Source organism: Aquarana catesbeiana, linkage group LG12 (genome assembly GCF_042186555.1).
Source record: "Aquarana catesbeiana isolate 2022-GZ linkage group LG12, ASM4218655v1, whole genome shotgun sequence".
In the NCBI taxonomy this organism is placed as follows: Eukaryota; Metazoa; Chordata; class Amphibia; order Anura; family Ranidae; genus Aquarana; species Aquarana catesbeiana.
In genome coordinates, this window is record NC_133335.1 from 50,958,534 (window position 1) to 50,972,391 (window position 13,858).

General features: G+C 44.6%; 1 protein-coding gene across 7 annotated transcripts in view; it reads left to right on the top strand.

Moving 5' to 3' along the window:
* The window catches only part of HDAC5 (histone deacetylase 5), a 162,386-nt gene that overhangs the window by 65,692 nt on the left and 82,836 nt on the right, over positions 1–13,858 (top strand). For 4 of the 7 annotated variants that reach the window (XM_073607763.1, XM_073607766.1, XM_073607762.1 and 1 more), the window contains exon 1: positions 10,761–10,981. The exons of 1 other annotated variant lie outside the window; for it this stretch is intronic. In XM_073607763.1, coding sequence (XP_073463864.1) covers positions 10,828–10,981 — 154 coding nt within the window. In that variant the 5' untranslated portion in view covers positions 10,761–10,827. Of the gene's footprint in view, positions 1–10,759; positions 10,982–13,858 lie in introns of those variants that run through there. 2 more of the 7 variants (XM_073607761.1, XM_073607765.1) reach the window with 1 other exon arrangement.

The window sequence follows — 13,858 nt, forward strand, 5'->3', positions numbered from 1 at the left end:
ATATATATATATATATATATATATATATATATATATATATATATATATATATTTTTTTTTTTTAAAGGGTAAGTTCACCTTTTCACAAAAGGTAAACTAACTCCATATATCATGGCAGCCCTTCTGGACTATGCTGTACATAGCGGCTGCAATGCCCTGAGCTGTCGGTGTAGCGGTCCATACACTGCAGGTCACAGCCTCGGAGTGAGTATTCACCATAATGTTCGCAATAGGAAGCATTTATTGATCAGCGCAGTCACAAGGACGTGCTGACCAATAATAAGTGCATCTGAGGCTTCTTCTTTCAATTGGGTGTTCCAAAAGAAAGTAGCACTTCCTATTTGTCAGCACAATCGTTGATTTTCTGTTATTGATTTTGACAGGCTGCTGGCTCCAAAAGTGACTCCAGATAAGGGATGTGGGCAAATGTGCCCATGTGCATGAGACCTTATTAGGTGACCCCGTAGACATGACAAACCTTCATTCCAGCTACCATTTCTTTTTCACCAGCATGCATGTTTAGTTTTCCTAGGCAGCGTGTAGCAGGGGAAAGGAATGCCAAAACTTTATGGACATTCACATTGTTTCAACAATTTACTAGATGCTGTTGCTTCTCTAGACCCATAGTACTCTCCATCACAGTCATAGAATGCCTTTGCTTGTATATAGGGCTCCTGGCATTTTTGCAGGGCTAGGCGTGACTCTTCTGTCTATCAGGGCTGATTGATATGTAGGGAAAAAAAAGACATTTTCAGGTTGCACTGGCAATTTGTGTCCTATAGTCCTATAGTCAATCATTCTTCTAAAAAAGAAGTGGTGTTTGATGGTTTTCCTAGATTCTGTAAAACTTGTTTCATTTTCTGGGTAGAAATAAAAATATATACAAATTTTAGGTAACTTGCCTATATTAGGTTTACCTTTCCTTTTACTATTCTAAGTTGTTGGCAGATCTGAAGAAGCTGAGGAAAACTTGTGTTGCCAACACTCATAAGATAAGGAAATTAGGGATCTAATTGTTGAGTCAGTGTCACACTGCTGAGTATTTTGTACAGTAGCTGTCAGTACCCTATTTGTCCACTAGAGACCAGTTTTAAACTGTCAGTACCCTATTTGTCCACTAGAGGCCCGTTTTGAGCAGAGACCTATAACCGCAATGTAGCGTTAAGTGCGTACACATGTATTTGTGACTTGTGCGGGCCTCTATACTGGTTGGTCTGTTTTATTAGCTCTTATGTTCTGTTATCTACTTCTTTCTGAGCTGTGCCACATGAACCTGAGATAACAGTGCAAACAGAAATAGCAATGCTTTATCTTAATACAGTGGGGAAGGATTAGAACCCCTGTCAGATTTTTATTGCCGTCTTTGTCCTTGTCACCATAGCAGGAAGTGAGAGGATTCTCTCTAATGGAGCGTCGGCCTTCTGGGATCCACCTCCCACAAGCAATACATAAACATTTCAAGCCCCACACCATATAAGCGAGCAAAGGAGCAAGCAAGCTAGAACACTCACGCATATCCTTCCCCATCCAACATGTCGCCACTACTGACGCGTTTCGCCCATATTACACCCTTACTCATAGTATAAGTGAGCAAAGGAGGGATACTCAGCCATACCCTTCCCCATTTGACAGGTCTACACTTCTGAAGCATTTGACCCACAATACAGGCTTACTTATACTCTAAGCTAGCAAAAGGAGAGAGCAAACTAGTAGGTTATTCAGAACCCTCTGACATGAATCCACATTTGACGCATTTCACCCAAAATACAGGCTTACTCATAGTCTAAGCAAGCAAAAAGCAAGCCAGCTAGGTTACTCAGCTATATCCTTCTTCTATTCCATATGACTCCACAACTGACACGTTTCACCCATAACACATCCTTATTGATAGTCTGAGCAAACAAAAGATCAGGCAAGCTAGGTCACTCAGACATATCCTTCCCATCTAAAAATGTTTCTGCCCTAACATGTTTTGCCCTTTATGCAGGCTTACTCATAGGCTAAGTGAGCAAAGGATCAGGCAAGCTAGGTCACTTAGACATATCCTTCTCCATCTAAAATGTCTCCACCCTAACATGTTTCGTCCATGATGCAGGCTTACTCATAGTCTAAGTGAGCAAAGGCTCAGGCAAGCTAGGTCACTTAGACATATCCTTCTCCATCTAAAATGTCTCCGTCCCTAACATGTTTCGCCCACGATGCAGGCTTACGCATAGTGTAAGTGAGCAAAGGATCAGGCAAATTAGGTCATTCAGACATACTCTTCCCCATCTGGCGTGACCCTGTTTCCAATGCATTTTACCCAAAATACGAGCTTACTCATAGTCTAAGCAAGCAAAGGAGACAAATACGCCAGATGCGGAATTTCATTGGGTTGAGAAGTATTTTGCTTATACTGTCAATCACCTATCTTCAGTCCTGCCACATGGGAGGAAGGGGAGGGAGTCATATGCCCCTTCTATTTTCTTGTTTCAGCAAAACAGAGTGTGTGGGGGGGGGGGGACCAGCAGAGAACGGGAAGTAGTGGTGGGACTTCCATTTACCCTTTGCTTTTCCCTGCATGGGCAAAGGTTCATGTTAAGGGTATGTCTAAAGATGGTGAATGTCTCATATAGGTAGGAGAAGGGGACAGCATGGGAGAGATGCCAGTTTTGGACATCATTGAATAAGCAAAATGCATAGCGGGTCCATTCTTGCAGTGTTAGGATTGGCGTTTCTTTGCTTTAATGACATGACATTGTTATAGGACATGTAATGGTGACCTCCAGCATGCATAGTTTTATTATCTCTGGATGATAATATTTAATTTTAGGCCTGACCTTGGATAGAGTTTTGTCTGAGGGACCCTGAAGAAGGAATATACTTCTATTGGCTTGTGACTTTTTCCTCCAGTTTATTCTGCTCTGGAGTGGACCATGTGCTTTAATTTGGTAATATTAAATAATAGTACCTAAAGCCCAATTTTGCATCCTGAGTAGAAAAGTCTGTCCCCTGCCAGCATGCTGCTGAAAAGGACCCTTGTTCTCTATGTGGAAGCAGTGGTCTCTCAGCAGCATGCCCCCTGCAAATCAGACCTAGAACTCTTCATTCATCAGTGAGATTGAACTTTCCTGCTTGCAGAGCTTTAGGTGCGACTCAGCAGGAGGCAAGCCGGACCTCTGCAAAGAGACTACTGCTTCCACGCAGAGAACAAGGATCCCTCTCTGCAGCATGCTGGAAGGGGACAGGTTTTTCTGTTCAGACTGTGGCTGCTTTTTAACCACTTCAGCCCCGGAAGGTTTTACCCCCTTCCTGACCAGGCTATTTTTTGTGGTACGGCACGACAATTGCGCACGTTGTACCCAAATAAAATTGATGTCCTTTTTTTCCCACAAATAGAGCTTTCCTTTGGTACTATTTGATCACCTCTGCGTTTTTTATTTTTTGAGCTATAAACGAAAAAAGAGCGACAATTTTGAAAAAAAAAAAAAAAACAATATTTTTTACTTTCTGCTATAAAACACATCCAATAAAAAAAATGTGAAAAAAATTCTGTGATGTAATGCCTTCTTCCTTCGATTGAGAATTTGCTCGTGTACACCAGCCTCTGGGCGATTTTAGTGTTTTATTTTAATTCAGACTAGTTTCTTTGTTGCCGATTGACATCATCCTATTCCCTATGTACCTAACACACGGTTCTACTCTACTATTGGTTTGTGTATCAGTCTATGCTTATTGTACCATATTTCAATGCTGGATTTGTATTGTCCTTGTTGGTGCACACAATAAAACTTTAAATGAATAAAAAAAAAAATGTAAAAAATCTAAATTCCTTCATCAATTTAGGTCAATATGTATTCTGCTATATGTTTTTGGTAAAAAAAAAATCGCAATAAGCGTATATTGACTGGTTTGCGCAAAGGTTATAGCGTCTACAAACTATGGGCTGTCTTTATTGATTTTTATTTATTTTTTTATTGTTTTTACTGGTAATAGCGGCGTTCAGCGATTTTTAGTGGGACTGCGACATTGCGGCGGACAGATCTGACTAAGTGACACTATTTGGAGAGCAGTGACACCAATACAGTGATCAGTGCTAAAAAAAAAAAATGCACTGTCACTGTATAAATGACACTGTCAGGGAAGGGTTTAACATCAGGGGCGATCAAAGGATTAAGTTTGCTCCTAGGGACTGATTTCTAATTGTGGGGGGAATGCTGTGACTGGAGGAAAACAGAGGTCTGTGTTTCTGCTCAGCAGAAACACAAGATCTCCATTTTCCTCCCTCGCAGACTGCTGTTCTGCCTTTCCTCTGAACGATCGCGGGTGGTTGGCGGCCACTGCGGCTGCCAGACCCGCTGATTGGCTCCTGCTGTGTCCAATCACAGCACAGGGATCTGTGAACCGATCTGGGGGTGTCATTAACTTTGTATTGACACCCGCAGCAGTTCGCAGAGGGCAGTGTGAGCTGCCTGCGGGAGAGATGCGATGCAGGAATCGGCGCTGTAATCGCACTGGTTCCCGAATCGCACAAGTGTGAACCCAAGCTCAAAGCTGAAGTTTAATCTGCTTAAATTTTGCCTCTCCTAGTTCTTCATTCCCCGCTCATCAACATGCTAATCACATTTCATACTTTATCTTAGGCCGGTGATGTCATCACTGGGTCTCTGTGCTTCTCTATGCCATGCAGGCAGCACCTTGCCACCGTACTACTCTTAAGACTTCTCAGCAAACAGCGGGAGGAGTAAAGCAAATATTAACCACTTGCCGACCAGCCGCCATTTTTATACTGGGTCGGGTCGGCACAATCCCGCAAACCGTCATAGCTGTACGTCAGGCCTCCAAATGCCTATAGCAGGCGCGCACCCGCTGCACGGCGGGGGAACCGATGCCAGTAGCTGGCGGTTGCGATGCCACACGCGATCGCGGGCACGAGAGCCAGAACAGGGACGTGTGTGTGTAAACACACAAATCCCTGTTCTGTGAGAGGAGAGACAGATCGTGTGTTCCTATTAGCTAGGAACAACAATATGTCTCCTCCTCTAGTCCGTTCCATCCCTACTACAGTTGGAAACACAAACGAGGGAACACATTTAACCCCTTGATCACCCCCCTAGTGTTAACCCCTTCCCTGCCTGTGACATTTATACAGTAATCAGTGCATTTTTATAGCTCTGATCGCTGTATAAATGTCAATGGTCACAAAAACGTGTCAGAAGACCATGCTAGGTAATAATATCCACTGAGCTTATATGATTGGAAGAAGTGGAATCCAATGAATAAAAGGGGCGGGCCATGACAGTAAGATTCCTTGACACTAGCCGTTGGGGGGGGGGGGAGTTTGGGGGCGGTAAAAGCCTGCGGTTGAGACACATTTTTACAGCCCCAGAATAGGCTGCAGAGGCAGTGGCCGGGGATGTACACATGCTGCGATGTTGTGACAGGAATCGTACCCCCCTGGCGCTGCCCGCCTGTCAAATGTGACCCATTTAAGTGAATAGAGATTCTTTGCTACCGCAATTGCTAGTGTCGGCTTCAAAGGATTAAAGCATGCGGCTAGGAGAAGATACAACGCTTCCTCGCCGCCTATCAAATGCTCCCGTGTTCGGATTGCTCTATAGCAGTGGCGTCGCTAGGGGGTGGCTTTTGGGGCTATAGCCCCGAATCTGGGGCCCATAGCCCCGAGTCTTTGCAGGGGTCCCCAAGGGGAGGGGAGGCTCTCTGGTGACCCTGATTTAAGGGGGAGGTTCTCTGGGGACCCTAATGTAAGGGGGGGCTCTCTGGGGACCCTGATGTAAGGGGGGTTCAATGGGGACCCTGATGTAAGGGGCAGGCTCTCTGGGGACCCTGATGTAAGGGGGGTTCAATGGGGACCCTGATGTAAGGGGCAGGCTCTCTGGGGACCCTGATGTAAGGGGGGGGGCTCTCTGGGAACCCTGATGCAAGGGGGGGCTCTCTGGGGACTCTGATGTAAGGGGGAGGCTCTCTGGGGGGCTCTCTGGGGAACCTGATGTAAGTGGGGGGCTCTCTGGGGACCCTGATGTAAGTGGGAGGCTCTCTGGGGACCCTGATGTAAGGGGGGGCTCTCTTGGAACCCTGATGCAAGGGGAGGAGCTCTCTGGGGACCCTGATGCAAGGGGGGGCTCTCTGGGGACCCTGATGTAAGTGGGGGGCTCTCTGGGGACCCTGATGTAAATGGGGGGCTCTCTGGGGACTCTGATGTAAGGGGGGGCTCTCTGGGGACCCTGATGTAAGTGGGGGGCTCTCTGGGGACCCTGATGTAAATGGGGGGCTCTCTGGGGACTCTGATGTAAGGGGGGGCTCTCTGGGGACCCTGATGTAAGTGGGGGGCTCTCTGGGGACCCTGATGTAAGTGGGGGGCTCTCTGGGGACCCTGATGTAAGTGGGGGGCTCTCTGGGGACCCTGATGTAAGTGGGGGGCTCTCTGGGGACCCTGATGTAAGTGGGAGGCTCTCTGGGGACCCTGATGTAAGTGGGGGGCTCTCTGGGGACCCCGATGCAAGGGGGGGCTCTCTGGGGACCCTGATGCAAGGGGGATGGCAGTCCGTAGTGCCAGCGTTAGGGCCGGATTATTTGCACTGCTTCCTGGGGTAGATGGTGCGCAGGGCATTTTCTTGCCATCCTATCACCTCTGTCTCCTCCTTTCTGATCACCCTGCCTGAGAAGTGCTGGCACAGGTCAGGCATTATTTTAATGACATGTTTTTGGAATGGAGTCTGGTCTTTATATACCCGCGCTGTGTCTAATAATAAGCACATCTTGCTATTTGTGTGGGGAATTCGGAGTGACATCTTAATGACACTGTGCAGAGTCGCTCCCCGGCTCTTACCTAGGCTCTCGTCTGAATTTTCTCCGGGAGGTATAAATAGACATGTTTGGTGCTTACGGCATTATTAAGGCCTTATATACAGTAACAGGATTAAAGGGCAACAAGAACAGATATGTCTTATTTTTACCGGGTTATTTCCAGCGGGATGGGATTGGAAGTAAACAGAGGAGGAACAGGGGGAGGAACAGTGGGTGATAACCTGAAATCCTGCTCTAAAGTCATTTCAATCATGAAAATGAGAGAGATGGCAGAGAGAAGCGGGGACTGGCTCCTTGCTTTTCGTATGTTTTTTTTTTTTTTCGGATCGGGTTCAAGTCTCTGTCAGTTTTTACTTTCTGTGTTCTGTTAGGGGAAATTTCCCTTTACCCAAGGATGCAACAGACAGTGAGAAGGAATACCTGCAAGTGAAGGGAATTTTCATTACAGACCAACCAACCTCAACCTTGTTACCCCTAGGGCAGTGATGGCAAACCTTGGCACGCCAGATGTTTTGGAACTACATTTCCAATGATGCTCAACTACACTGCAGAGTGCATGAGCATCATGGATAATGTAGTTCCAAAACATCTGGGGTGCCAAGGTTTGCCATCACTGCCCTAGGGGGACCCTTGGAATAATATTTAAGGCATAAGTAACCCCTGCTGAAGATTCATTCATGAGGAGTCAGTGGGAGTAATGCTCCTTACATTGGTGGTCAATGGGAAGAATGGCCCTTACATTGGTGGTCAGTGAGAAGAATGCCCCTTACATTGGTGATCAGTGGGAAGAATGTCCTTTACATTGTTGGTCAATGGGAAGAATGCCCTTTACATTGGTGGTCAGTGGGAAAAATGCTCCTTACATTGGTGATCAGTGGGAAGAATGTCCTTTACATTGGTGATCAGTGGGAAGAATGTCCTTTACATTGGTGGTCAATGGGAAGAATGTCCTTTACATTGGTGGTCAATGGGAAGAATGTCCTTTACATTGGTGGTCAATGGGAAGAATGTCCTTTACATTGGTGGTCAATGGGAAGAATGTCATTTACATTGGTGGTCAATGGGAAGAATGTCCTTTACATTGGTGGTCAATGGGAAGAATGTCCTTTACATTGGTGGTCAATGGGAAGAATGCCCCTTATATTGGTGATCAATGGGAAGAATGTCCTTTACATCGGTGGTCATTGGGAAGAATGCTCCTTACATTGGTGGTCAGTGGGAAGAATGCCCCTTACATTGGTGGTCAGTGAGAAGAATGCTCCTTACCTTGGTGATCAGTGGGAAGAATGTCCTTTACATTGGTGGTCAATGGGAAGAATGTCCTTTACATTGGTGGTCAGTGGGAAAAATGCCCCTTACATTGGTTGTCAGTGGGAAGAATGCCCCTTACATTGGTGGTCAGTGAGAAGAATGCTCCTTACATTGGTGATCAGCGGGAAGAATGTCCCTCACATCTTAATTTATGGGCAGGTGGATGTGTTAACGGAGAAGTGTCCATTTAAATCTGACGACCTCCAAGTTAGTCTGGGTCTGAAAAAAAAAAAAACGTTTTGCGTCCTCTTCCATTTTTTCAGGTCTAAACAAGACGGAACTGAGGTAATTGGATGTAAACAGACACACATACGTTTATATCCGCCTGGCCTTAGACCTAACATGGGTCTGTCACTATATGATTACTTAGGATGCATTCATTCTATAGCGTTTTGTGAATGAGTCAAAAAACACTTGTCACACTTGCAGTACCATTCATAGTTAATGGCACCCAAGATGTGGCAGGCAGAACGTGGCAGGTTTTTTTTTTGCGTAAAAATTAAAAACGGAATAAACACGCAGTTAAAAACACGTGAAGCTCAAAAAAGGGCAGGAGCTAATTTTCCCCGTTCGTCATGCATAGGACAGCCCATTAAACTGAATGGGCTTGTAGCATGACAATGCATTAAAAAATGCGCATATGTGCGACACCCGGCGTTGTGCGTCACTGTGAGAATCAGGCTGAATATGGATTAGGCTGCATTCACACCCGAGCAGGGCAATTTTTAGGCGTTTTCATGCTGTTTTGCAAATGTGTACACAAGCGGTTTAAAAGCTCATTTTAAGTGTTTTACATGTGTATTCGCGCTTCATGCGTTTTTGTTTTAGCCAAGGGAAAGCACCAGGAGGTAGGAGATCAGTTCTTACAGGCTAATAAAGATGCCTAAAAACACACTTTTTCAGGCGTTTAAGTTTATGAAGTCATAAATTCCCATTTCTGCCTAAAAGCAGCTCATGTAGCTTTTGGAGAGTTGGGTGACTTTCGGGTATTTTCAGGTGATTTGTATTTTACGTTTTTTCGAGTGGTTTTGCGTTTATCGCATTTTAAGTGTTTAACATATGTTTTCAAGCTTTATGCATTTTTTTTTTTAGCCAATGAAAAGCACTGGGGGGGGATCAGTACTTACAGGCTAAACAGCGCCAGAAAAAAGTGCAAAAATACTTGATATCCGCGTTTTCAGGTGTATCCACTCAAGTCTATGGGGCTAAAAATGCCTGATTCTGTCTCATATTGATGCAGTGCGAATTGGATGTACAAGGTGCGAATTCGCATTGCAAATTCAGCTTAGCATGTGCGTTTTTCATGCAAATTTAATGCGAAATTGTGAGGGGGAGTGGTCACATCTGCAATTTTATTTTCTCTAAAGTCTAGACAAAAAAACAAACATTTGCAGTGATGTGAACACTGGGCTGCGATTTAAGTCCGATCCCATAGAAGTCTATGGAGCTGAAATTTGCACCGCACTAATCTCGCACAGGACCCTTTTTTTTTTTAACAATCAAATCAAATTGGCATCGCATATAGTTACATAGTAGGTGAGGTCAAAAAAAGACACAAGTCCATCAAGTCCAACCTATGTGTGTGATTATATGTCAGTATTACATTGTATATCCCTGTGAACAGCCTTCATTGGAGATAATGCTTTTTTTTTCATGGTATGCAAATCTATGCTTTTCCGATCGCTGATGATTGACATATGCGCTGTGATTTTTTTTTTTTTTCTGATTGATGTACATTTTAATTAAACGGTTCCAATCTGCAAACAATCGAAGAGCCAAAGCTTCCCTTTCTGATCGATTTAAAGTCCGCTTTGATCAGATTCAGGCAAACAGAGTTGATCGGCCAGGGCGTAAAATGATTGATTGTTTTTTTTGCATCAATTGGCAGCACTGTTAATAAATTTGCGTATTTCGATTCGATTATATGGTGGAAACAGAGATGCGATCGTAAGTTATGATAGATTTCTAACTTTCGAAATCCACTTCTCTGTGTGTCATAGTGGGTTTGTCAGTTATAGATGGATTATTCCTATTGGGAGGGATCGATCAAAGCGTATATGGTCATATGCTGTATGCAGAGTGCGGTAACCCGTAGCAACCAATTAGATTGGGACTTATCGGCGGTGACATATTTTGGTTCCTGCTATGTGTACGTAGTCGTTGTATTCTAGACGATCTATTGTTATCGCTGTGCGTCTGTCTTGTATGTTTGTATGTCTGTGGTTCCCCCCCCCCCCCCCCCCCCGGTCTGTGTCTGTTGTGACACTTGTGCTGTGTTATTTCTGAGCAGTCCTTCCTTATCCCCCTGCAGCGCTCTCCTTTCTCCCTCTCCCTCGTTCTCTCTCTCCCGTCTATTTATATCCGACTCCTCCTCTCCTGTTCTATTTCAGTCGCTCTACTGCAGAACCTTCCACTTGCATCCCAGCGCCACTCACTAGGCAGAAGGGGGAGGGCAGGGTACAGGCCTAACAAAAACCTCCTCGCCACCTCCAGGCTCTGCCACCCCCCTAGGCTCGCCGCCACGTCCCACTCTTCTTCTTTTTTTTTTTGGCGATGGATTATGCGAGCACCATGCCTACGCCGAGCCGCTGTTAAAGAAGAAGCCAAAGTAGTCGGAGTTGCTGGGGAGCGGGGACAAGCGTTGTTTGGGGGGGGGGGTAGGGGAGGGGAGGTCGGCTGGTTAGCTTGGCAGCGGAGAGCGGTCCGGGAATGTTGCTGCTTCCCCGAGCCCTGGCGCTGCCTGACATGCTGCAGACTATTTATGAGACCGAGCCCTGCGTGTCCTCTGCAGATGGTGTTAAGGGGCGAGAGCCAGCGTTGGAGCTCCTGAGCCGGGCACAGGGGCACATCATGCCCACCGCAGGTGAGATGACTTTCCAGACTTCATTCGTAGGGAGCCCCTCCGTCTCCCATCCAATCACAGACATCCCTAATAAGTAGGCACTTGCATCGTCTTACCTGGAAAAAAGTTGTCCTCATCCAGGTGGTTTACCAACCATCCCATAGCTGTTCTTTAGAGTTTGGTGCCCCCCAGCATCCTTCATCCCTCCCGTACTTGTCTACTCTGCACATCACCTGCATCCCCAATGCTTCTCCCTTGTGTCTGCCTTCACTTGCTGCACTTTATCATGAAGTCTTAGATTCCCTCTCCTTCATTGATCAATGCTTACTGTCACATCTACAGTACAGAGAAAAGTCTGCCTGCCTTAGTGTCAACTTTACCCAGCAAAACCTCCATTGTTCTCTATGAATGGCACACAGGTACCGTCCGTGATGTCCATTTATCTCATCCACTTCATGCACAGAGGTCTGGACACAAACCTGCCACTTCCTCACAATGCAATGCTGCCACTGGCTTGCATTTGGTTGGGATATGTAGGTCGGGATATGTACCTGACATTTACCGTATACACAGGCTTCTCATCTCCTTCTAATACACAGACAACAGGACCTATCACCTTCTCCTTATATACAAACATCAGGATCTACTCACCTCCTTCTAATACAAGGAGATCAGGACCCTCTCACCTTCTCCTTATATACAGTCACCAGGACCTCTCACCTTCTCCTTATATAAAGTCATCAGGACCTCTCACCTTCTCCTTATATACAGTCATCAGGACCTCTCACCTTCTCCTTATATACAGGTATCAGGACCTCTCCTCTTGTCCTTATATACAATCATCAGGACCTCTCACCTTCTCCTTATATACAGTCATCAGGATCTCTCACCTTCTCCTTATATACAGTCATCAGGATCTCTCATCTTCTCCTTATATACAGTCATCAGGACCTCTCACCTTCTCCTTATATACAAACATCAGGATCTACTCACCTCCTTCTAATACAAGGAGATCAGGACCCTCTCACCTTCTCCTTATATAAAGTCATCAGGACCTCTCATCTTCTTTATATATACAGTCATGAGGACCTCTCACCTTCTTCATATAAGCAATCATCAGGACCTCTCACCTTCTTTTTATATACAGGCATCAGGATCTACTCACCTTATCCTTCTAATACACAGACATCAGGACCTCTCACCTTCTCCTGATATACAGGCACCAGGATCTGCTTGCCTCCTTCTAATACATAGACATCAGGACTAACTCACCTCCTCTTAAAACATAGATGTCAGGACCTCTTACCTTCTCTTTTTAATACACAGAGATCAGGACCTCTCACCTTCTCCTTCTATCCAAAAAACCAAAACCTACTTGCCCCATTCATATACACAGACATCAGGTCCTCTCTCTTTCCTCTAATACACAAACATCAGGACCTTGCACTTTCTCCTAATAGAAACACCAGGACCTCTAACCTCCTAATACAGAAACATGAGGACCTCTCACCTTCTTCCAATACACAGATACCAGGGCCCCTCACCACCTCCCAAAACAGAAACATCAGGACCTCTCACCTTCTTCCAATACACAGATACCAGGGCCCCTCACCACCTCCCAATGCACAGACATAAAGACCTTTCACCTTCTTCTTATATACAAACATCAGAGTCCCTTCACCGTCTTCTAATACACAGACATCAAGACCCCTGACCTCCTTTTAATGCACAGACATCAGGACCATCTCACCTCCAAGATATCTTACTTTAATACATGGCACCATGATACATGCATATTCAGTAAGGCAGTACGTGTGTATTCAGTAAGGCAATACATATACTGTATATTCAGTAAGGCAATACAGGTATATTCAGTAAGGCAGTATGTGTATGTTCAGTAAAGCAGTACATGCATATTCAGTAAGTCAATACAGGTATATTCAGTAAGGCAGTACATGTACTGTATATTAAGTAATGCAATACAGGTATGTTCAGTAAGGCAGTATGCATACATTCATTAAGGCAGTACATGTACAGTATATTCAGTAAGACAATACAGGTATATTTAGTAAGACAGTACATGTACTCTATATTCAGTAAAGAAATGCAGGTATATTCAGTAAGGCAGTACAGGTATATTCAGTAAGGCGGTATGCATATACTCAGTAAGGCAGTACTTGCACTTTATATTCAGTAAGGCAGTACCTGTATATTCAATAAGGCAATGTAAGTATATTCAGTAAAGCAGTAGGTGTATATTCAGTAAGGCAGTACAGGTATATTCAGTAAGGCAGTATAGCTATATTCAGTAAGGCAGTATAGGTATATTCAGTAAGACAATATAGCTATATTCAGTAAGGCAGTACAGGTATATTCAGTAAGGCAGTATAGCTATATTCAGTAAGGCAGTATAGCTATATTCAGTAAGGCAGTACAGGTATATTCAGTAAGGCAGTATAGCTATATTCAGTAAGGCAGTACAGGTATATTCAGTAAGGCAGTATAGCTATATTCAGTAAGGCAGTACAGGTATATTCAGTAAGGCAGTATAGGTATATTCAGTAAGGCAGTACAGGTATATTCAGTAAGGCAGTACAGATATATTCAGTAAGGCAGTACAGGTATATTCATTAAGGCAATACAGGTATATTCAGTAAGGCAGTACAGGTATATTCAGTAAGGCAGTACAGGTATATTCAGTAAGGCAATATAGGTATATTCAGTAAGGCAGTATAGGTATATTCATTAAGGCAGTACAGGTATATTCAGTAAGGCAGTATAGGTATATTCATTAAGGCAATACAGGTATATTCAGTAAGGCAGTACAGGTATATTCAGTAAGGCAGTATAGGTATATTCAGTAAGGCAGTATAGGTATATTCATTAAGGCAGTATAGG